This window comes from Polychytrium aggregatum (assembly GCF_025602895.1).
Source record: "Polychytrium aggregatum strain JEL109 chromosome Unknown BJ171scaffold_26, whole genome shotgun sequence".
In the NCBI taxonomy this organism is placed as follows: Eukaryota; Fungi; Chytridiomycota; class Chytridiomycetes; order Polychytriales; genus Polychytrium; species Polychytrium aggregatum.
In genome coordinates, this window is record NW_026516228.1 from 577,226 (window position 1) to 599,469 (window position 22,244).

General features: G+C 56.9%; 9 protein-coding genes across 9 annotated transcripts; 5 read left to right on the forward strand and 4 right to left on the reverse strand.

Moving 5' to 3' along the window:
- Nucleotides 1-985: 985 nt before the first annotated feature.
- On the forward strand, nucleotides 986-1,829 carry BJ171DRAFT_511179 (uncharacterized protein). Its single transcript, XM_053111553.1, has 2 exons — nucleotides 986-1,219; nucleotides 1,321-1,829. Exons 1-2 carry the CDS (start codon nucleotides 1,016-1,018, stop codon nucleotides 1,444-1,446), a joined length of 330 nt encoding a protein of 109 aa, XP_052965305.1. The 5' UTR covers nucleotides 986-1,015; the 3' UTR covers nucleotides 1,447-1,829.
- Nucleotides 1,830-2,405: 576 nt separating this feature from the next.
- Nucleotides 2,406-4,162, forward strand: BJ171DRAFT_476151 (uncharacterized protein; the record flags this gene model as incomplete). The annotated part of the gene is made up of 4 exons (XM_053108817.1): nucleotides 2,406-2,528; nucleotides 2,617-2,625; nucleotides 2,682-3,087; nucleotides 3,357-4,162. 4 exons carry the CDS (start codon nucleotides 2,406-2,408, stop codon nucleotides 4,160-4,162), a joined length of 1,344 nt encoding a protein of 447 aa, XP_052965306.1.
- A 492-nt stretch (nucleotides 4,163-4,654) lies between these two features.
- On the reverse strand, nucleotides 4,655-6,082 carry BJ171DRAFT_511181 (RF-1 domain-containing protein). Its single transcript, XM_053111554.1, has 3 exons — nucleotides 5,399-6,082; nucleotides 4,988-5,200; nucleotides 4,655-4,966 (listed from the first exon to the last, which is right to left on the reverse strand). Exons 1-3 carry the CDS (start codon nucleotides 5,705-5,707, stop codon nucleotides 4,757-4,759), a joined length of 732 nt encoding a protein of 243 aa, XP_052965307.1. The 5' UTR covers nucleotides 5,708-6,082; the 3' UTR covers nucleotides 4,655-4,756.
- Nucleotides 6,083-6,505: 423 nt separating this feature from the next.
- BJ171DRAFT_155091 (uncharacterized protein) lies at nucleotides 6,506-9,060 on the forward strand. Its single transcript, XM_053105832.1, has 4 exons — nucleotides 6,506-6,597; nucleotides 6,774-6,908; nucleotides 7,151-7,752; nucleotides 8,072-9,060. The coding sequence occupies exons 2-4, from the start codon at nucleotides 6,896-6,898 to the stop codon at nucleotides 8,972-8,974; spliced, it is 1,518 nt and encodes a 505-aa protein (XP_052965308.1). The 5' UTR covers nucleotides 6,506-6,597; nucleotides 6,774-6,895; the 3' UTR covers nucleotides 8,975-9,060.
- Nucleotides 9,061-9,122: 62 nt separating this feature from the next.
- BJ171DRAFT_511185 (uncharacterized protein) lies at nucleotides 9,123-11,519 on the forward strand. Its single transcript, XM_053111555.1, is given in 5 exon segments — nucleotides 9,123-9,197; nucleotides 9,214-9,969; nucleotides 10,108-10,564; nucleotides 10,759-10,854; nucleotides 11,009-11,519. The coding sequence occupies 4 exon segments, from the start codon at nucleotides 9,347-9,349 to the stop codon at nucleotides 11,318-11,320; spliced, it is 1,488 nt and encodes a 495-aa protein (XP_052965309.1). The 5' UTR covers nucleotides 9,123-9,197; nucleotides 9,214-9,346; the 3' UTR covers nucleotides 11,321-11,519.
- Nucleotides 11,520-11,900: 381 nt separating this feature from the next.
- On the forward strand, nucleotides 11,901-13,848 carry BJ171DRAFT_600368 (Vasohibin-domain-containing protein; the record flags this gene model as incomplete). The annotated part of the gene is made up of 7 exons (XM_053115006.1): nucleotides 11,901-12,351; nucleotides 12,453-12,641; nucleotides 12,796-12,929; nucleotides 13,127-13,172; nucleotides 13,302-13,331; nucleotides 13,506-13,555; nucleotides 13,646-13,848. 7 exons carry the CDS (start codon nucleotides 11,901-11,903, stop codon nucleotides 13,730-13,732), a joined length of 987 nt encoding a protein of 328 aa, XP_052965310.1. The 3' UTR covers nucleotides 13,733-13,848.
- Nucleotides 13,806-15,202, reverse strand: BJ171DRAFT_511189 (2OG-Fe(II) oxygenase superfamily-domain-containing protein). The gene is made up of 3 exons (XM_053111556.1): nucleotides 14,669-15,202; nucleotides 14,400-14,556; nucleotides 13,806-14,189 (listed from the first exon to the last, which is right to left on the reverse strand). The coding sequence occupies exons 1-3, from the start codon at nucleotides 15,118-15,120 to the stop codon at nucleotides 13,938-13,940; spliced, it is 861 nt and encodes a 286-aa protein (XP_052965311.1). The 5' UTR covers nucleotides 15,121-15,202; the 3' UTR covers nucleotides 13,806-13,937.
- A 1,133-nt stretch (nucleotides 15,203-16,335) lies between these two features.
- On the reverse strand, nucleotides 16,336-18,242 carry BJ171DRAFT_443804 (uncharacterized protein). Its single transcript, XM_053108125.1, has one exon. The coding sequence runs from the start codon at nucleotides 18,086-18,088 to the stop codon at nucleotides 16,637-16,639; it is 1,452 nt and encodes a 483-aa protein (XP_052965312.1). The 5' UTR covers nucleotides 18,089-18,242; the 3' UTR covers nucleotides 16,336-16,636.
- Nucleotides 18,076-19,984, reverse strand: BJ171DRAFT_155170 (uncharacterized protein). The gene has a single exon (XM_053105833.1). It carries the CDS (start codon nucleotides 19,918-19,920, stop codon nucleotides 18,310-18,312), a length of 1,611 nt encoding a protein of 536 aa, XP_052965313.1. The 5' UTR covers nucleotides 19,921-19,984; the 3' UTR covers nucleotides 18,076-18,309.
- Nucleotides 19,985-22,244: the final 2,260 nt, after the last annotated feature.

The window sequence follows — 22,244 nt, forward strand, 5'->3', positions numbered from 1 at the left end:
GCAGGCAGTGGCCGAGGAGGACGTGGGCATGGCGACGGGAGCCGGACCGGGCAGCACAGAGGACGAAGCTGGAAGAGGGTGTCCACAAAGGGAGCGTTTTGCGGGTGAGCAGGCGGGCGGGTGTACTGGCGAGCAGGTGGGTGGGAAGGGCGAGCAAGAATAAGAGAGCGGCGGCGGGTGGGACGAGAGGCGCTGCGGGCGAGTGGTGTTGGCTGGGTGTGGTGTTGGAATGCGATAGCGGATGTGATGGTTGAGGGTAGATGTGATGCTGGAATGCGATAACGGATGTGATATTTGAAAGGAATAGTTGATGGTGTTTGTTAGCTGAGAGTGTTAGCTGAGAGTGTCGCTCGGCAGTGCCAGTCGAGGCAGGATGGACCTGTGGATGATCAGCACCAGAGGGGGATCCGCGACTGGCGGGCCTGGAGGCTGAAGGCAGAGCAAAAATAAGGGCAGTGGCGCCGGGCATGTCGGTCGGCACATTGGCTGGCTGGCTGGCTGGCTGGCTGGCTGGCTGGCTGGCTGGCTGGCTGGCTGGCTGGTGGCCAAGACAGAACATACGCTCTGCGCATCCACTCGGTCGCTGTGCATCCCCCCGGCGCATCGCATCACATCACATCACCTCTAATCATTCACCTCTAATCATTCACCTCTAATCATTCACATCACATCACACCCATCACACTTCCATCACACAGCACATCACACAGCATACATAGCACACTGCCGCGTGTGCGACATGCGCCTGCCGGATTTGGCTTGCCGCGTCCAAAAACAGACCCGTGCGACATCACCGCGTCTGCTGCGCACCGCCAACGTGCCTCCGGATCCATCCACACTCCATCCACACTCCATCCACACTCTAGCCACACTCCAGCCACACTCCATCCGCACTCCATCCGCACTCCATCCGCACTCCATCCGCACTCCATCCGGGTGGCCAAGCACAAAACACGAACCCGCTCCGATCCCATCACCGCAGCCCAGATCCCGTCACCGCAGCCCAGATCCCTTCATGAGCGATTCCAACGAACAGCCCCGCCCCATCGCCGAAATCGAGTACCAGCCGCGGACCAGCGATGCCGCTAAAGCTGCCGAGGCTGCCGAGGCTGCCGAGGCCGCTCGCCGCATCAGCGTCCGCAACACAACCATCGATCAGCTCAACGAGCTGAACATGTCCTACGCCCTGACCGATCTTGGGCCCATCATCGTCAATGAGGTGAGTCCCGATGGCGAATGAGCCATCGCCATCGTTCACACCCAGCATCCACACACGTCAATACCAGTTGTGCCACCCGTCTGCTGACCACATCCAAACAGGACGGCACCATGTCCCGAATCACCAACTGGACCGAGATGTCCGAGATCGAAAAGAAGACCACCCTGCGGGTGTTGCCGAAGCGCAACAAGCTCCGGATGGAGAAGCTGTTGGCCCAGGGACTGTGATGCGCACACACCTCGCTGATTGAGCACCCCTGGACCCCAATCTGAGCCGAACATGTCTCGGCGACTGAGTATTGCCTGATAGGATCGGGTGTTGCCTTGGGCACGCAGCCACAGAGCGAGCTCGCTGAATGTTGGCTCAGGCATGGGTCGCTGCCTCTGGCCTCGGCTCTCAGACCGGATCAATGGCCGCCTCCTCTTCCCGTACCCTGCTCCGGCTGCAGAGAGCTTGTCAAATACAGCACAGTCGATCCGGAAACTCTGGCACGGCAACGGTTCTTCCCTATCACAACGTGCACATCAATGCTGCTGCCTCTGCCTGTTTCCCATTCGCACATTGGTCCAGCGATGCAGTCTCACGCAACATTGCCCAAGACCACGTTGTCTGCTTGTCGTCAGAAAGCTCTCTGTTGCCCGTCCATCCAATCGAAGGTGCTCTCGCCATCGTCGATCGCCAATCATGGCTTTCCATCTCGAGAGGGCCTTCTCGACCGAAAGCTGGAAGGACGCGGCGGCATGCAGCTTGCGATGCACATTCCCTCTAGCTGTGTCGTCCAGCCGACCTTTCTCGATAGACGCATCCGGAACGACCGAAAGATTTGCTCGAACCCCGCAGCCAAAGTATCCGGCCTGCTTGCTGGCGCCGGCGCTGCTGCCATCCTGTTCCTGTCGATCTTCCATGACTGGCAACCATTGATGAAACCTTGTTCAAATGCTGCAACGTTGCTTCCATATGTCCTGGATGAATCTGAGATGCTGCTCGGAGATGCGATGCTTGCGCCTTGATGTTCTTGTGGCGGCACTCTGTTGAGGCAAACTCTCTCTCGCTGTACACACCTCCCATCAGCACCTCCGTCTCATCTGTATCGTCTCTCTGGCCTCTGCATTCACCCACGAACCTACATAGCACTCATCCGTTCGTCACAGCACTGGCACCTGCCTCTCGGCCGCACTAAAGTAACATGATGCTGAGCTATCGCGCCCCGCTGACCCAGATCGTCATCCTCGGCATGGCCAGCCTGATGACCTCCGGGATGCACAGCGCTTACTTTTCTCTCAAGTTTGCCAACGGAGCGACCGGACAGGTACTTTCTCGCACCAGAAATCGTCGGTCGCAGGATGAAACGGTCTCGCATTCTGTCTCCGTTGCCTGCCTGTCGATACTACTCTCAGTCCACCACAGTGAGTCGCAATGTTGTCAGTAATGCCTCTGCCCCCCAAACACACCATGGTCCCAGGTGATCAGCACCGGCGGATCGCCTTTCTACTGGAGCGCCGTCATCGCTGCCTTTCTCGGAGGCGGTCTCCTCAATATCATCAAGCCCAAGCACCAAGTCTTTGTCGGCGGGCTGTCGTACTCGCTCTACATTGCCCTCAGCGCCATCATTCAGCAGAGCCCACCACCCAGCCCGACAGCCACCATCGTCCAGCCGATTGCATCGGTGCTCCTGGGAGTCGGAACGGGACTGCTGGGGTCAGCCCAGGCCGCGCTGGTCATGATCTACCCGACCGAGGACAGAAAGGCTTCCTATTTTGCCACGCTGTGGCTCCTCATCTGTCTCGGTCCAGCGATGGGCGATGGCATGGCCTTCCTGCTCGACTCTGTGAATCCAAAGTTCACCGTGACGACGTCCACTTCGGCAGGTGAGAGTCGTCAAGACTTGCTACATTGCCAACCTTGTCGTATTCCCATTGCGGCCGTTGTCGTTTTGCTTGGATCGCTCTGTTCAGCTGCCGAATCACCATTGCGGGGGCAATGGATGCATCAGTCTGCCCACTACCCTATCGCATGCTGTACCGCACCATGTCTCACACATCATGTCACATCTCATCTCGCACACTGCATCATTCACTGCGCCCTATCTCTTCACTCACATCTCCTTGGCGCTGTCTTTGCGTTGGGCCGTGGTCAGCCTTTGCGATGATCACCTTCTTTGGCTCCTTTTGGGCACTTTCGATGTGCGATCCCAGCACTATCATTCGCGAAGACGGAACAGCGGTCAACCCGCCCGAGGTCGGCCAAATCTCCTCGGAGCTCGTCCAGCTCGGCAGGCTCCTCAAGAGCCCGCGACTGGCCTTGCTCCTCCTCTACTTGGTGACCTCCAACTACTTCTACTACTGGCAATCCACGGCAATCAATGTCCACTACTTCAGCCTTCGGACGGTGCACTTCAACTCTGTTGGATTCTGGCTGGCCCAGGGCGTCGGTGCCTGGCTAATGGCCTGGATTCTCGACAGCAACCGTCCCCGCCGTACCCGGGCGGTCATCGGCCTGGTTGTTGTGTTGGCGAGCTGCTGCGTCGTTTGGAGCGGCGGGCTGCTCTACCAGTTCCTTGCCTACAACGACGTCCTCCCTCAGGCCGGGGCCGATCTCTTTGGTCTGGGCTCAACGCCCAACGCCGCGGCTGTTTCGATTCTGTATGTCCTGATGGGAGCCGTCGACGCCATGTTCCAGGCATTTGCCTTCTGGCTCGTTGGTGCCTTGACGAACGACTATGCCACCCTGGCCCGGTTTGGCGGATACCTCAAGTCGATGCAGACCCTGGGCGTCACACTGAGCTGGGCGTTAGGCTCGGCCGGCCAGGTCCGACCTAGCGACCAATGCATCGTCATCGTCGTCTTGATTTGTCTGTCGCTCGTTGCTGCATATGTTGTGATCCTGGCGCTTCAGGACACGTCCAAGGCGGCAGATGCCGCCCTCTTGGAAGAAAGCAAGTAGGCCAAAGCAGGATTGAAGGCGCTACCGATAGCCGGGCTCGAACTTTGAAGGAATGGATTCCGGCCAACGAGGCCGATTTTTCGCAAGCACGATGCACAGTCAACTTGGGCTTCGAATCGATCGTGGGAAGATGGAGAGAATGCAGATGGAGATAATGCAGATGGTGGTAGCGGAACTGTACATACGGCACCGCAACTCGAAGCCCGGGTAGATCTTGGCTCCGAGCCCATCTGGGACTCGTTGTTTCGACCGTTGGTGGACACAAAACGAGCCAGGGTTGTCGTTACACTTCCGGAGGCTGAATACATCCCAGTCATCGCGCACTCTGACCAAACCAAACGAACAAAACCAAGCGATTGCCCAGAAGATAGGAATGCAGTCGCATGGCCTGCCCACTGGGGTCAACGGATCAACAGGCTTCAGGCCTCCGATGCCAGAGGGCATGGACTGTCTGGCACAATGGTCATACATCGTAGGCCGTTCTCGCCCATGGAATTCCCATATCGCAGTGTATTCGGGACCAGCCCCGCAAAAGGTGTGCGATGCAATGTGGCTGCTTGCCTCGATGGTCAACCACGGATGAACTTGTGCTGCCTACGATGGATCCGCAGCGCTTTGACCCGATCGGCCGGCGTGGTTGTTTCCGAGTTGAACATCGACTCTGCTCGTGGATATCGATGCAACCTTGCCATGCTTGCCGCCGTCATCGTTTCCAGGGTCATCGCCACCACCAGTATCATCACCGTCATCATCATGGTCGTGATCATCATCATCATCATCATCATCATCATCATCATCATCATCATCGTCGTCGTCGTCATGGTCGTGATCGTCGCTGTTGGTTTCTTCGGGCTGCCCATCCGTCGCGGCGCTGTGCTTCTTCTTGGCTCGCTGGGCCTTCTTGGCTTTCTTCTTTTTGATTTTGTCGACCTTTTTGGCCTTCTTCGAGTCCTGGCCGTTGTGCAGCTGGTCCAATCGGGCGATCAACAACTTCCGTGCCTCTCGTCGGTTTGATGACAGTTCGCGGAAGCGCTGACACTGCATCGATCCGGGCATATCATTGGGCATCCAGTGACGTGGGCAGATTGGGGGGCGGGCGGGGGAAAGGGTCACTTGCGAAGGTCAGAGGCGAAAACATAGAGTGGACGGCGGGTGTGCCCCTGTCGGATCGATTGCGCATGTCGAATCGATTGCGCCTGTCGAATCGATCGCAGATCGTCACTCGGACCGACGTACATTCACCTGGATACCGGTGGGCTTATGGACCAGCTGGACCCTGGACGAAGTCTTGTTGATCTTTTGTCCTCCGGGACCCATGCCCTTGGTGAACTTTTCCTCGAGGTCGTTCTCGTCCAGGACAATGTCTTTGAAAGCTATCTTTGGGAGCGATCCCGGCTGGGAGGACGGCGATCCCGGCTGGGAGGACGACGATCCTGGCCGGGAGGACGACGATCGCAGCGACAGCAACAGAGAAGCAGGGCCGTGCTGGAGAGCACCGCCAGGACGGAGGACCACTCGAATGGGCCGCATGGTAATCGCAAGCATAGCTGCGGTGAATGTCGGTTGCAGCAGGGCACGGAAAGCCAGTGCACGACAGGAGAGCAGGAGAGCAGAAGAACAGGAGAACAGAAGATCAGGAGGGAGAGAGAGGTCTTGAGCAGCCCGAGGATCGATGGGTGCTGAGCCTGCGGACTCGGCGAGCGACAATGTCTGAATACATGACCCGGTCCTGCGTTGGATGGGATGGTATTCCGAGAGACATCAGTTGCCATGTAACGGCACTTGCCGCAGAGATTGGGTCTGTCCTCGAACACTTAACGCCCGGACGGCGGATTGGAGCACCCTGAGAGGCCGCGGGTGGAGCGCCGCGAACAACAGCGAACAACGGCGAACAACGGCGAACAACGGCGAACAACAGCGACTGCTGCGGTTGTGGACGACGAGTTGTTCGTCGGTCACGTCCGCACCGCCCTAACAAACAGCCCTGTGGGCGACACAGGCGCTGCATTGTTACAACTCTCACACGGCGATGTCGACGACCGCCACGCCCACTGCCGATCCTCTCCCCCGTCGAACATCGGCCCGCTCGTTCGACACTCTGCCTCCGGGACTGTCCCTCTGCCTGCATCTGGATCGACGCTTCTTCTTCCGCTTGGGTTGACTCTTATCGTTCGTTCGTGTCGACGCTTCCCTCCCCCTGCCGACTCGTTCACTTGCGTCGACTCCTTTTCCTTTCATTTGCGGCAGCTCGCTTTTTTTTCTTTTACTTGCGGCGGCTCTTATCTTTTGCTTGAGTGCTTGGCTTTTCTTTGCTCTCGCCCCTCCTCCCTCCCTCCCCCCGTCGCTTCTCCAACGGGTTTCACCCATCACATCTCACCGCATCGATCGCTCGTTGCTGCGATCGCCTCGCTCGGCTGGTCCTGTTTCTTCTGCTGGTACGTAGCATTGCTCCGCTTGCCTCACCCCCTCCCCTTCCTCCTTGCTGATCTGCTGCCTCGGCTTGCATCAGTTCGAGTCATTCCCTGCGACGGCCCGTTTGGCTGCACACACGCCCGGTTGTCTCGGGTTCGCCGGCGCAAGATCCTTCCTGCTAACGTGCCTCGATCTGCAGCACTTGGCCCACACAATCGGCTCTAGCTCTACCATCGCCGCAACTCCTACTCGCTCCTGTTCCTGTCCCTGTCCCTGCTCCTGGCCCAAGCTTGCTCCTGCACGCTTCCTGAATCCCACGCCATGTCTAGTGCTGGTAAGTTGATTGTCTGCCTTCGATTCTTGCCGGCCTGGCCTCGACTGAACCTGACTGGACTGGACTGAGCAGGGCCTCACACCACTCGGTTGTCACCTCACATCACTCGGTTGTCGCTTCACACCACTCGGTTGTCGCCTCACACCACTTGGTTGTCGCCTCACCACCCGCACTCCATCGGGTACTGCTTTGGCTCCAGCATTTCTGATTTACACCCGTCTCGCACCTCCTTGCATCGCCAGATCCCCCCTTCGATGCCCTGCCTTCATCTCAACCGCTGCAGACCTTGGCAGATTCCCTCGATATCAGCGGACCAACGACCCCGGACGAGCAAGCGGCCTCGACGTTTCCCCCCAAGCTGACGCAGTCGTCGCTGCCGAGCCCTCCCCAAGACCGCATCACGCCCTCCAATCTCTATGATCTCTATTCGGTCTTTATCCGCACTTACCATCCCTCGGCCATCAACACCTTCCGCACCACCACCACCACCACCACTCCCGCCGAGAGCAGTCAGCCCAGCACCTCGATACCGACTCCCGAGACCTTTCATGAGCACGAAGCCGACGGCAAGCACGCCGACGGCAGTGTCCCTGCTTCGGTTGCGGTCAAGCTCGAGTCGACCCCAGTCAAGCTCGAGCCGTTGCTGAATCGCCATGTTTCGTTGCACTGCCATACTGCCGAGCATCTGGCCAAGTTCAACACCCCACCCAAGAACCAGAAAAAGTCCTTTGTGCCCTTCCAGCTCTTCGAGGTGGTGATGCACCAGGGTCCGATGGACGAAGTTGCTTCCTACGGCCGCAAGCGGCGCCGCACCAATGACTATATGGAATCCGAGGACGGCGATGTAAGTAATCTCGCAAGAAGAGCGGTCCTAGTGAGTCCAGAACGAAAGGATGGAGCGTGCTCAAGCGGTAAAACGAGCTTGCTCATGGGTGGTCAGTTGGCAATAGATCGGGCCCCTCATCGAGCGCTAGCCCAGTCTCGTCGAGCGCTAGCCCAGTCTCGTCGAGCGCTAGCCCAGTCCCATCATCGACGATCCTTGTCCAGAGGTCGGGCGGGCACCACGTCAGTAGCAACCTTGCCGATCTAACCATCATGCCTGCTGTCGATCCTTCCGCCCTTTCGCTGCCGCCTTTGCGCACCGCCCAATCTCTTGTTGCTAGATCGCCTCCTGGACCGATATCGCCCGAAAACTTGGCTTCAACACCAAAGGCACAAACATTGCTGCCCGCATCAAGGAATGGATTGTCAATCACCACATCGGCCCGTTCTTTGACTGGCTCCGCGGAATCCCGAACGAGTGGTACACGCGCTGCCAGATCAGTACTGCCGAGCTGGAGCAGCGCCTGCCTGAGCTCGAGCGAGCCGTGCAGAATGCATTTTCCCGAGGCCGGCAGGGTCAAGAGGCGACCAGGGATGAATCGACCCGCGACATTGGCAGCAGCAGCAGCCGCACCGAGCTCCAGGCCGGCGGCGACATCGACATGACCGAAGATGAGCACGGCGATCGCAGGCAAAGCTACCTCGCCAAGGCCAAGACCGCCAAGTCCCCGCAATATCGAGCCCAGGCCGGCGGCAGCAGCTCCAAGAGCAGTCACAAGGCGGCGCTGACGGACTCGGCGCTCTCTTCATCAGCCTCGTCGGGGTCGTCCTCGTCCCTGTCGTCGTCGTCATCGGGCTCGGGCTCAGACTCGGACTCGGACTCGGATGCACAGTCGCACCGCAGCGCCGAGCATCCCGCGGGCGAGGGAGAGGGGGCAAGTCCCTCCTCGAAGCAGTCGCGGAGCGATTCCCTTACTCCTTTGAGCAAGCGACTCAAGACCGGCGACCACGCCGAGCAGGAGGGCCCCGAGGCCCAGGGCGAGCTGTCGGCCGCCCAGCTCGAGGCCCGAAATCGCCAGCTGGAGACACGGAACCGTAAGCTGGCTGAGCAGCTCGACAAGCAGAGCAAGGAGCTGAAAAAGCTCTCCAAGAAGCTTCTCAAGGCCCGGATGGAGCTGAAGCACAACGAGAAGATCAAGCGGTGCATTGTCAAGCTGGCCGCGGGCATGTCGTCGTCGTCATAAAGCCTGGCCAGCCGAGCCGCTTGGCAATATGGACCAATACATGCACTGCCCGATCCCGAAGAGTTGATCCTGCGCTCGACCTGGACGGCGCTGTCGTCGGGTGGGCGGCGCCAGTCTCCAGCGACAGCTCCTGCGATTGTCCCTGCGTGGCTGGGTGTGTCTTGGGATTGGTGGCTGGAGTGCTGCCAGCGCTTCGACTTGAACGGCCATGTGGAGCCATCTCGCCAACGATCTTGCTTGCCAACGATCTTGCTTGCCAACGATCTTGCCTCCGATCTCAGGCCGCACTTGCTCCTCTGGATAGCCGACTCCTGCACCTCTCCATTCCGACGACTTTGCCCTGATCGCCTCTCCAACCACCACCAGCTCCCCATGCTGCCTTCCCGACTACCGCAACTGGTCCGCCGGATCAGCACCCTCCCCCATCCAACCCGCTGGGCTCCATCCCGTCGTCTCGTCGACGCCCGCAGGATTTGGACCACGGCCACGCACTCTGACCCTGCGCTGGCCGCTGCCCTCGACTGCTGCCTCGGCAAGCTCGAGTTTGCTTCCAGTGATCACGCCGCCGGTGAACCGGTGCCGTCGCAGCCCGATCTGTGTGTCGTGCTGGTGTCGGGCACTTATCCCGGAGAGGACTTGCAAGCGCTGCCGGCCAAGGTATTCAGCCGGCTCAAGCCCAAGTGTCTCGTAGGAGCCGTTGTTGATGCAGTTGCCGTGCGATCTCCATCGGACCCGACATCGTTTGCATATGGGCCCGGACTCAGCATCACAACGACTGGAGGCAATGGTCTCGGAGACACCGAAATCATCCCATTTCACATCCCGCCGAGCCGCCATCGCCGATTCAAGGCCGTGGGCCGATGGCCTGAGCAGCTGAAACGGAGCAATCTCGAGCCCGATGCGGGCGATCTGGGATTCACCTCGGTCTCGACCCCGAGGCTCGAGGATACCCATGCAGAAGCTGCTGACGGACTCGCTTTCCCCGGTCTTGGAAGGTAAGCTCGACGATCTGCCCTCGGTGTCCCACCGACAAGTCGCTGGCTGCATAGCATGGCCCGGGGCAAACGATATTTTATGGCGGCTAATGGCTTTTGCATCGTTCCCCGCCGCTGTCGGATCGCTCCACTGGCCAGCCTCGGGGGCTCATCGCCCATCTTCCTGATGTTTACCGACCGGGAGCCCCATCGGTTTCTCTCGGCTCTCGACCGCCATGTCCCCAAAGGCACCAAGTTCGGCATTGCCGGCACACAGACACCGTTTATCACAGGGACCCCGTACACCCTCTTTTACAACGACAAGGCGGTCCCGGAGGGACTCGTTGGAGTCGCAATCACCCCCAAGGCCGATGGTGACGAGTCCAAAAACACCCTGATCATCCACGATCTCGAGATCGCCCACCCAACCCTGGCTCCGCTTGGCGAGCCGCTGACAATCACCAACTGTCGCGGAAACATCATTCTGGAGCTCGACGAGGGCAAAGCATCACGCCATCTGCTCGGCCAGGTCGAGGCCTACATGCGCGATGCCGTCCGAGCAACAGATCGCCGACTGTACATGCGAATCTGGGACGAGGGTGACGAAGGAGAGTCGGTATGTTGCTGACGATGAAGGTTGGAGGGGGGGAGGGACGAGTGCTTTCTGGGACGCTGATGGAGAATTTAGCAGGGAAACGTAGTAGCAGCCAGTCTGCGTCCGCTGCTCTGCATTTCATCGGTGGGTGCAGCAATCTAACTGCTCTGCATCTTTCTCTGTGTGTTTTGCTACCTTAACGCTCCGCACACCAGCATGACTCTGTCCTGTTGATCATCAGCGGTGATCCGACCAAAGGCACCCTTGCTTTGGATACCACCAAGGAGATTGTGAAGGGCATGAAGGCGCAGGTACGATTCTCTCTTGCTGTTGCTTGAGTCGCCAGCGCTACAAAGTGCTGGTCCAGGATTAAAGCATCCGCTGCGACAGCTGCGGTGAACGCTCCGGATCGCCCCACGAACGACTGCTGGTACACTACTGACGATCCGTGACCAACGCTCTCAGTTTATGATCAGAGATAAGGAGGGCGACGAGCTGCCAAGGTCTATCGAGGACGCCCGATCCACCATCCAGTTCTCGTCTGTTCCGCAAGAGCACACTGTGCTCTCAGTCGCAGATGACGCCCCACTACAGCCAGTCTTTTCGCTCGAAGCCATCGCCGCTCAGAGCGAGTCGGGATTTGTGTTTGGCACGGCCGAGCTTGCCAACGCTTCCAGGGACGAAGGAAGCCCACAAGATGTCGTTGGCAAGGGCTCGGTCCTATGCGATCTCCCGCATAGTGAGGGAAAGCTGTCTATCTTTGTGATGAATGCATAGTCCGTCGTGGGGCGTCCTGTTTTGAAGTTGGCTCAGATCATCAAAAGAAATGGAGTGCGTGGGAAAGACCGACTGAGGTAATGGCGAATCCAGCCAGCCTTGACGATCTGCGTCAGGGACCGTCGAATCAAAACACACAATCGCATTGCTCGCTCAATCAGGCCAGGCCCGTATGTCGTCGGTGCTCGCGGACGCAGCGAGGAGGTGTGATTGTTGCAGACAATGCGACCATATCTGGACGACCTTCTCGTGAGTCCGGTCGGTGACAATGACCATCAGAGTATTTAGAGTCAGGGCCACTGTACTGCAGGTAAGTGGGGCTCAGGTGGTCAAATCGACAGAAGGGACGACAGAATGCTTCCAACGAAGAGGCATCTCGGCGAGCTTACCGCTGCCTGGATGCATCGACTGAGGCCGCTGGCGACTCTCGACTCGTCCAGAACGACGGCCGTGGTCTCAAGATAGGAGCATCGACATCTGGAACTTGCGCCCGACCGCTATCCAAACAGCTGAGGGACGTCGGTGCGATTCGCTCAGCCCTGAGAACGTCGATCGCCGAAGCTTGTCGCCTTCAATAACAATGGTTCGGACAATCACCAAAGCGCTGCCGATAACGGAGGAGCAGTGCGAGGAGCTATGGAGTGCTGTCAAGGAGGCGCTCGAGTTGGCCTTTTCGGGTGACTCTCAACTCCCGGGCGGATCCAGATTCTATGGCTTCCGGATCTCGACCAAGGATCTATGCGGTGTTTCCCAGGCCACAGCAAACTCTCGTCACAAGCAGCCGTCGTCAGCGCCACGGAGCGCAAGCGACTGCGTCAGTCCAAAGGATAGGTTCGGGCTGGATGCTCGACCCTCGGTTACAGCCGATATGGTCCAACGGGCCGACGATCCTTCTGTGTTCTATTCGGAGAACGAAGTCATGGGGTTTCTGAAGGGCGACCTGTCCAGCACCGATGCTTATGCACTTCCCAAGATACCCACCTTCTCCCGGGAATCCCAGATACCCGTCCCCACCCGGCTCTCGATGATGCGTAAGGCTTCCGCCGGCTGGAGGGACTGGGCCGCCAGGGCGACCCAATACTGACTCCTTTGCTCACTCTTGGTCGCTGGCGAACATCTCGACACCGAGCAGAGTCGTACATCCGAGCCCTGGGATACAACTACTTCAAAACCCCCTTCTGGGACATTCGTAAGAGCGCATCATTGCGCAAGCTGATGACCATGGCCAAGGAAATGACCCTGTTTGCGCTGCCCATCAAGTGTCTCGAGGCCACCGTTCTCGGCGTCTATCTGACCCACAACATGGATGTCCAGCGGATCCGTGAGCATCGTTTCAGTGCTCGACGACTGTATCCGCTTGGCATCCGCTTGGCATCCGCTTGGCATCCGCTTGGCATCCGCTTGGCATCCGCTTGGCATCCGCTTGGCATCCGCTTGGCATCCGCGGCACTGATACCTCCACCTTTCATTGGCAGCGTTGAGCTTCAAGTCGGTGTGTGAAGGCAACGTCTATCGACATATTGTGCTGGTGATTCGGCACCAAAGCAAGTACGGTGCTCTGGGGCTCTCTCGCCGAGATGACTTGATGTACAAGGCCTTGAGATACGATGTGAGACTTAGTGAATGGCTGCTGGCTCCTTGCGTTCCGCTCCGTTGCTTGCGCTCTCCGTCGCTTGTGTCTTCATTGCTTGTGCGCCACGATAACACCCAAGCAGATGCCTTCCTTTGCCCGACCCTGCTGTTTTGGTGGTACCATTTCCGGTTTGACTGATCCATCTCCATGTGTGCTCTTGGCGGCGACTGCAGACCCTGGAAGACCTGATACTGGATTACAAAGAAGCCTACGAATCGAGTACGGTGTCTCAACTGGGTGCTGCACAGCGGATGAGCATCATGTGTGGAGTAGTACACTGGGGTTGCGCTCTCGAAGCCGGAGCAGGCCTGCCACACTGCTGTCACTAACAACACTCGCGGTTCCCAGATTGGCACCGTCTGCAAAAGATCAAGCTCGGTGAGTTCAGGCTTGGAGATAGTCGAGAGCATCGCTTCGAACGTCGATCGACCTCCAGCGACATGAGGCTAAGGCGGACAGTGTCGCATCGCCACCTGGATGCTCGGCATACTTGCTGACGTTGTTGGCGATTGCACTCGATGGCCTCTCGATACGGCCTATATGCCACCACAGGACTTCCAGTACCGCACGACCTGTCCAGCAATGACAAATTGCCGTGGAAGGTGAGGCCTGGCTCGTTTGTTTTGCAAGTGCAGAATGATTGTGGACTGTGAGTTGGTGACGGAGTCTGACACTGGCCCGTGGCGGGTTAGCACATCTCAATCAGCCTCGACAACGGGTGGAGCCTGGAAGTGTCCAAGTCACTCGAGAGCTACCTCCGGTTAATTCGCATGATGTAGCCATCAAGACCCCGGCAGGACCTAGCCATGGCACCATACCCACAGAAGGCAAGGTGCTCCAGGATTGGAGTAATACAGGGCACCATGGGCGACGCTGTATTATTGATCATGTCCCATAAAAAGATAGTACTCACTACTGCTGGCCACCGATCGAGGTTTTACCCAAGAACCCGGACCATTGCCAATGCTCGGCCAATGACCACCTCTATTTGTACCAGGCCGTGATGGCGACTCGGTCCTGGAACGAGGGACAAACCTCGTGGTCAACAACGCCGCTGAGGAACAAAACAAGGCGGCCGCCAACGGGAGCGATCTCTCGCTCGGCGCCTTTGCGGTGGATGCGCAACTCTCCGCCGTGGGCTGGCTCCCAGCTTGCTGGGTTCAGATAGCAGATGGCGGTGACTCGGCGCTGCTCGGTATCGGAAGGATCGTCGTTGGGGAATGAGTCGCGGTGACGCTTGGTATTGTGTCGGTTGGATCCCATGGCGATATGCCATCCAAGTTGGTCCCGAGTTGAGTGGATGACAGGGGCATTGCAGATAAACACAGAGATTCATAATGCAGTGGCGGTTACAAACGGAGCGAATGAACGTGGTGGCAAGCCGGGCGACCGTGGAGCGGCGACTGGAAGATGTCGGCTGGCAGCGGCCTCGCAAATGGAGCTTACGTCGTAGTGGCCACCGGTCCCTCGGTAGAATCCGTATTGATACTCGGTCTCTCCGCTGAGGCGGATAATCTTGCCGAGATCGGCTCGAAGGTCCTCAAACTTTTGCACCAATGGTTTCAGGGGTGGCTGGCTGGCGAGCTCATCGTTGGCGTGAAGCCTTGTTACAGACAACCAGGCGAACAGCATCTGGTGAGCATGGCAGGCGATGCAGGGAATGTACCGATCGACGGAGCAGGAGGGGCGGGTGTTTCTTCAGCCGGGACTCGTACCAGAGGATCCAGTCGTCCCGGGCTTTCCGATCTCGGAAAGGATCGTCGTCCTGTCGAATCGTCGAGGCCTCAACGAAGCGACCAGTCGCCACCAGGTCGGCTGCGAGCTGGTGTGCTTGGGAGATGGTTGGGGCATCAGTAAAGAATCCGTCGATGACGACCAGGCCATTGCGGTAGAGACCCTGAGCAGCGCCTTCTGAAAGTGTGGACAAGGTCTGTCCTGACGGGATCAGACCGTCCGGATTCTGGCTGAAGAAGAGGCCTCGGCAGATCTCCAGCGAGTCTTGCTGCTGATCGAGCAGGGCAAGGAGCTCCTGTTCGCCAATCTCTTCGACAACCTCCTCCTCTTCGATCTCGACGCCTTCATCATAGTCCTGGAATTCGTCGTGATCGTCGCCGGCGTCTGCGCTGGGATGATGAATGTGCTCGATGCGGTTGCCAAGGCGGTCCATGCTGGTTCAAGGTGTTGGCTGTTGACCAAGCAGGGTGCGGGCTGGAAAGAGGATCAAGTCGAAGCGAGGAAGATGGTGTTGGGCAGAGCGAGGCATGAAATGAAATGGGTGAAGGCGGTGGGCTGGCCGAACACTGGCAAGCCAAACGCTGGCAAGCCGAACACTAGCAAGCCAAACACTGGCTATCGAATACCACACACACACACACACAAGCCTGGCTCGATCCGTCCGGTTTGCTGGTTGGACTCGTTGCTCGCTGCACTGCCACCGTCACTGAATACGGAATCAACACGGAATCGAATTTGGAATCAACATGGAATCGCACCCGGCTTTCTCGGCATCCAAAGCCAGGTGCACCTCGCCCATGACACTCCCGTCTTGACCATGTACACCGGAGCGGTGTGGTCCTGGGATGGCAATGGCAGCGGGATTGGCATCTCAGCACAGGAGCGACAAGTGCGGGAAGGATGCTCCAAGCCAGTGACGAGTTTCATGGAGTTGCATGGGCGGGACAGATGGCGGACGAGGCCATCGGTCACTTTGACTCTTGAATGTCACAGAATTGCGGGTGCTGCAACCACAACACGTCATCTCTCATGGGCTGTGAACCTGTGAAAGCCGATGAACACGATAGTTACAATGTCTTGGGTTATCAGTTTGCCAATGTCCCCAGCCTTTCTCAGCAGCCAGCAAAACCGGCACCCCTTGCGTCTGGCATAGGCGGCAAGAACCTCCGGAATGAGGCTGTCTGCGGGTTGGTTCTTGTGTCTCTGGCATTCCGCTCGTTTGCTTTCAGCCTGCTGCTTCCGTGATTCAGGGCCATGTCCACCCAGGCCATTCAACTTCCGTTGTTGTTCGTCGCCTTGATATTCACGCCATTGCGCTCGCCGCTGGTCGTCTTGTAGCATCGCTGGCGTCCTAGTATTCAGGACAGAGTTTGACGATGAATCCGCTGATCTAATGAAAGCCTCTCGGGCCCGGTGTAGCTGCAAGACTCAATAGTGCAAGTGTAGAGCCCATCGTTGGGTTGAAGCTGATGGCAACGACCGCATCAATGACTGGCTCATGGGACTGATGTGGACGCATCGATTCTGGCAGGCTTGCTAGCGGTCTTTGGTATGGTTGGATACGGCAGAGGATGGATGGTGAGATGAAGTGAGAGGAAGGGGCGGGATGTGGCCGGCAAGATCGTAAATTTGACCTGGTCACAATCAGTGGATAGCTCAATACATTTATTTCGTCGTGGGTGCAGCCAGACTCACTCGGCATCGAGATCGCTGACCCCAATGGTGTGGGTGTGATCCTGGCCAATGTAGGTGAGACCACTGGCGCTGCATCGCGAGTCGTTGGATTTGGCCTCATCCGCATTGATCCCTTCCAGGGCCCATGATGTATGGATGTCAGGTAACTCTCACCGCTCTCATAGGTGAGTGAATGAGATACGAACCAGGAGGTGTAATGAATAGGACAATGCAACAATGACGCTCAACCACACTTCTTCGGATCATTTTGGCAGTCACATCACTGAGCAATCGCCTATGTGTGCGCTCGTTTCACTATTCCTGTCAAGTTCGATCGAGAGAGTAGCTAGGTCTTGCAGATATGGATGATCGGAAGCGCGCTCGAGAAGGATATCAATGGCCTGGGTGATGGATTGTCGAGCAGCATCGAGCTGCTTCCTGAATCGTTGGATGACTGTAATGCCATGGAGAGCTTGTGGAGTGATGATTGGGTTTGAAGGCCGTGACAGTCGCTTCACCATGTGGATGGCATCGTTATAGAGGATGAGGGCATCGTCGCCGTTTCCTTGGAGTCGACGAAGGTCACCCAACCAACACAGTGCATGGGCGATCAAGGCATCATCGGTCGTGGAGTGGATGGCTCTGAGAAGCTCGAGTGATTTCTCGAGTTTGGACTGGGCATGGTCGAGCTGGCCGAGATGGATCAGGTCTGCGCCGCAGCCAATGAGGAATTCGGCCTCTTGAGCTCTTGTTGGATCGTTTGAGATTCTCGTGACAATATCGAGGGCCTCTGTGTGGTATTGGAGTGCTTTGGCGAAGTTGGATTGAAGAAAATGAATCCATCCAAACTCATCAAGGATGCCAGCAACCGAAGAGTGTTCACGGGTACCATAGAGTTCAAGGTAGATGTCAAGGCATTGATTGGCATATTGGAGAGCCTGGGTGGGACGACCCAAGAGTCTTGAAATGTAGCACATGTTGTGAAGCATTATTGCGACTTCTTCGCGCTGATTGGTGCCATATAACTTGACTTTGATGTCGAGTGACTCTTGGTACAAGGCAAGTGCTTCGTCCAGGCGTCCTTGGTCACTTGCCACTGCACCCATGTTGTTGAGTGTCATGGCAACTTCGGGATGTTCGCGGGTGCCATAGACCTTGACCTTGATATCGAGTGATTCTTGGTACAAAGCGAGGGCCTCGTCCAGTCGTCCTTGTTTCCATGCCACATTGCCCATATTGTTAAGGGTCGTGGCAACATCGGGATGTTGGCGGGTGCCATAGATCTTGACTTTGATATCAAGTGATTCTTGATAGAAGGTAAGTGCTTCGTCCAGGCGTCCTTGGTCACTTTCCACATTACCCATATTGTTAAGGGTCATGGCAATAGCGGGATGCTCGCGGGTGCCGTTGATCTTGACGCTGATGTCGAGTGATTCTTGATAGAAGGTAAGTGCTTCGTCCAGGCGTCCTTGTTTCCATGCCACATGACCCATATTGTTAAGGGTCATGGCAATAGCGGGATACTTGCGGGTCCCATAGAACACGACACTTCGCCTCAAGTTCCTCTTGTAAGTCTTCATCGCTTTTGTGTAGAGTATCTTTTCCTCTGCCAACCTTGCAACTCGGAACTCGATATGGTGATGAAACTCCTTTGTATATACATCTGGAACGGTCCTCCCGGCGTATTGGTCGAGATGCTCGGCGAATGGTTGTGCCTTGAGATCCATTGAGTTGGTTAACTCAATCAGCGCTTCTCCAGTGGCATCTTCAATCGCATCGGAATTCAGCTCACTGTTTGCCTGGACATACTCTCGAGCCACTTGCTGAGTGAGCGAGTGGGTCGAGTATTGTCCCTCGGTTCCACTTCGGAGGAGACCACTCTGGATCACCGTCTTGATCAGATCAGTCACTGTGATGAGACAATGTCAGCAACACGCAGCCGCGGTGCTCAGTCGCATCCTGTGTGCATCTCCACGCAGGACAACTTACCGTCGGTCTTGAGCTCCATCTTCTGTGCGATCTCCTTGATCAGCTCGAACTGGATGTTGGTCGGCGCCACCAGACTGAGGGCACCGAACAGCCTGGCTGCCTCGATGCCCTCATCTCCTCGCTTCATCAGCGAGTCCAGCGACAGATCCACAATCACCTTGAGCGACGATCGCGTGTCATCCTCGCCATCCTGCTCCTCGAGGACCTTGGAGAACAGTCTCTCGACCTCGGACAGCGGCACCTCGTTGTTCTCGGCATACGTCATGAATGTCTGAATGACGAGTGGATATCCGTCTATCTTGGTCGTTATTCGCTTGAGAGCCTCTCGATCTTCTTTGGTAATGGTCCTCTCGGTAAAGGCGGACGATATTGACAGAATGTATCTCAGGGTGGTTGTATCGTCCCAGGTGCCCAGGCGGAGTGGGCCGTGTCGGTATCCAGGGATCTTGTGCTTGAGAGCATTTTCAAATGCGCCGGGAGGCAGCGAGGCCAGCCGGGTCGTCACCACCACATCGCCGCTGAACCCGACCGACTTGGAGTGCTCAAACACAGAGTCGACCACGCTGATGTTATCGACATTGTCGAGCACCAGGAGATAGCTGTGGGTGTTGGCGAGGAACTTGGAGGCATGCTTCTTGACCTTCTCTGGTTCGACACCATCAAACATCGCGCACAGCCCATCGAGGGCGGTCGACTCAGTCGAGCAGTTGAGCCAGAAGACCTGGCTGTACTGCGGTACGACACCTATGGTATCGCCTCGGACAGTCTTGAGATCGTCCTTGTTGCTGACGTCGAGGGTGCCCATCATAAAGTGGAGAATCTGGAGGGCGAGCACGGACTTGCCCATGCCACCCATGCCGGAGATGACGGCGCGGCCAGTCAGGGTGAGTTGCTTGAGCAGGGTGTCGAGGTGGGCGGGATCGACTCGGAACTTGGAGTCACAGAATAGGCTGTCGAGTAACTGACGAGTGCCATCATTCACTTGAATCGGGTGGAGCAGATTGAGTAGACGATAGACCCGCTTGTAAATCAGGTCAGGACGGATGCCAAACATCTGGATGTCGGACAATCCCTTCAGGACGGCTCGAAGGGTGTCGAACTTGGAATCAACAGGGATGATAACATGATATGGCCGGCAATCGGCCCACACTTCCTTCTCACCATCCTTTACGAGGCTGGATACGCAGAGGGGCATCACCGAGATATCGACTCCTGAGTCAACGAGGTCGAGGGCGGTCTTGATCTCAAGCAGAACGTTGTCCTCCACGCCAGACTCGGCTTTCTGTATCATGGACTCGAGCGATGCCTGGCTGATCACAGCGACAAAGACTCTGCTTCGGGGAAGAGCGCCGAGGAAACCGTCCTTCCACTTCTTTGCGTCTCGTAGACAGTCGATGTCGTGAAAGACGGCGAAGGGTTGGCCATAACGGCGCTTGGCGACCGAGGTGAGCACCTCCTTGAGGGACTGGACGGTGGCAGCATCGGTGGCGACTCGATACGAGAGGAACAGGTCGTGGTCAGGGCCGTGGACACTGCAGTGGTAGAGCTGGTTGCTGGTGGTGGTCAGCATGGATGGGCGAGGTTTGAATCGAGCGACAAGCGGAGAGCGTCTCCACCCTCCACCCGATGGGAAGAGTCCTGCTTTTTGTGGTGGAATCGCCTTGTTCCAGACCACCTGATCAAACGGAGCCAGAGCCCGACACTGAACAAAGTCAGGTCCACAGACGATCCCACTGACCAACAATCGACTGAGTGTCTCCGCCATCCAGCTTGTCCCTCAGCCAACCTCATAGCCCCTAATTGCAGATCCAGCCTCGAAATAATCATGAGATCATGGTGTTCTCCAAGATGATGCAGATGATATGGGCGAGGTCATCGCTGATTATCTCATTCGGTTCGAGCAAGAGCAGCACTCTGGCAGTTCAGTTTGCACATGATCATGGTCGAGTGCAAAGGCATGTTCGAAGGGCGGCACGTCGACATCAAGGGTGTCCTGGACAAACGACATGGTGTGCCTGTGAGCGAACCAAAGACCACATTCTCCTCGGATCAGATGCGATACCCTCAGCGACCAATGTAATCGCCGAAACATCGAGAGTCGTGGCATTTGCGAAACCATGAGCATGAGACCGAATACATTTGGATCATTACCGATGGTGATCGGCCAGCAGATGAGGCGACAGGCAGCCCGTGGCGAGCTTCCTAACTGCTTGGGGAGGGAACAACGCCGATTGCGCGTGATCAATTCATCACATTCACCAGACTCCTGAATCCGATAGCAGGGGTTCAAACGGACATTCCCTTCATTTATTGTTCGATTTGTTAGAAGGGTTGGGGAGGGGTAAGATTATAGCGATTCGGACTAACTCGATTCGATGGTCCTTGCATCGCGATCGGTTGCGGCCTTGAGTCGGATCTCTGGAGGGTCCAGGTAGATTGGCTGCAACGGCTGGGAGGTTAGTTGAGCGAAGGGAAGAGAAAGCCGAGCGAGTAGAGTCTTACCAGGATGATAACGGGGTGGTAAGGAAGCTGGAACGAGAAGAATACTATCCCATCGCGAGGTGACGGGAGTCGCTTCATCCAGTCACCGAGAAGCGAGTGCGGGATTTGGGCGGTGTGTTTGTCGTGGCGAATCCATTGTGATCTGCCAAATCGTACCCAGTTGGGCGAATGACGAGAGGCAAACACACGAAACAAATCCAAGGGATTCTGGTTGGAGGGAACAAACTCGTTATCGCGGAGGGTCCAGTTGATCTCGGTACCGTCGTTGTAACGGGATTTGATGAGCTGGCCATCACGCGATACTGCCACAGAACTTATGTAATCCGTATGTCCTTCGAGGGTCTGCTTCAAGTGGCCCGTGTCGGCGTCCCACACCTTGATGGTCTTGTCATAAGAGCCGGAGACAATCCACTTGCCATCGGGTGAGATCGCCACAGAGCGCACGCTTTCAACGTGCCCCATGAGTGTGTGCCTCAGCAAACCAGTGATAGCATCCCACACCTTGATGGTTTTGTCATATGAGCAAGTGACAAGAGATTTGCCATCTGTCGACATGGCCACAGAGCTCACATAGTTTGTGTGTCCCTTGAGGGTGTGCTTCAGCTGGCCAGTGGTGGCATCCCACACCTTGATGGTCTTGTCATAAGAGCTAGAGACGATCCACACGCCGTCGGACGAGATTGCCACAGAGAACACTCTGTCTGTGTGTCCCTCGAGAGTGTTCTTCAACTCCCACGTGGATGCATCCCATACCTTGATCGTCTTGTCACTCGAGGCAGAGACAATCGACTTGCCATCGGACGAGATGGCCACCGACCATACCGTCGTTTTGTGTCCCTCGAGGGTATGTTTCAATAGACCTGTGTTGATATCCCACACCTTGATGGTCCGGTCATATGAGCCTGAGATAATCCACTTGCCATTGGGTGAGATAGCCACAGAGTATACGCTATCTATATGCCCTTCAAGCTCGTGAATCAACTGGCCAGTGATGATATCCCACACCTTGATCGTCCTGTCCTCGGAACCAGAGACAATCCACTTGCCATTGGGTGAGGCTGCCACGGAGTATACAGCTTGTATGTGGCCCTTGAGGGTGTGCTTCACTTGGCCAGTAGTTGAGTCCCACACCTTGATGGTCTTATCCTTCGAGCCAGATATGATCCACTTGCCATCGGGCGAGATTGCCACAGAGTTCACTTGGCTCGAGTGGCCTGTGAGCGTCATCTCACACGGATCCCAGGTGGGTGCTGGACCGCAAGTGACCAGGAACGGGATCTTGTCCTCGAGTTGGTTGGCATATGTCTTGTAGATCACCGTCTCCTTCGGTGTGAATGCATACCCCGAGTTGTACACCTGTGGTGCACTCTTGATGATCGGATCGGCAAACTC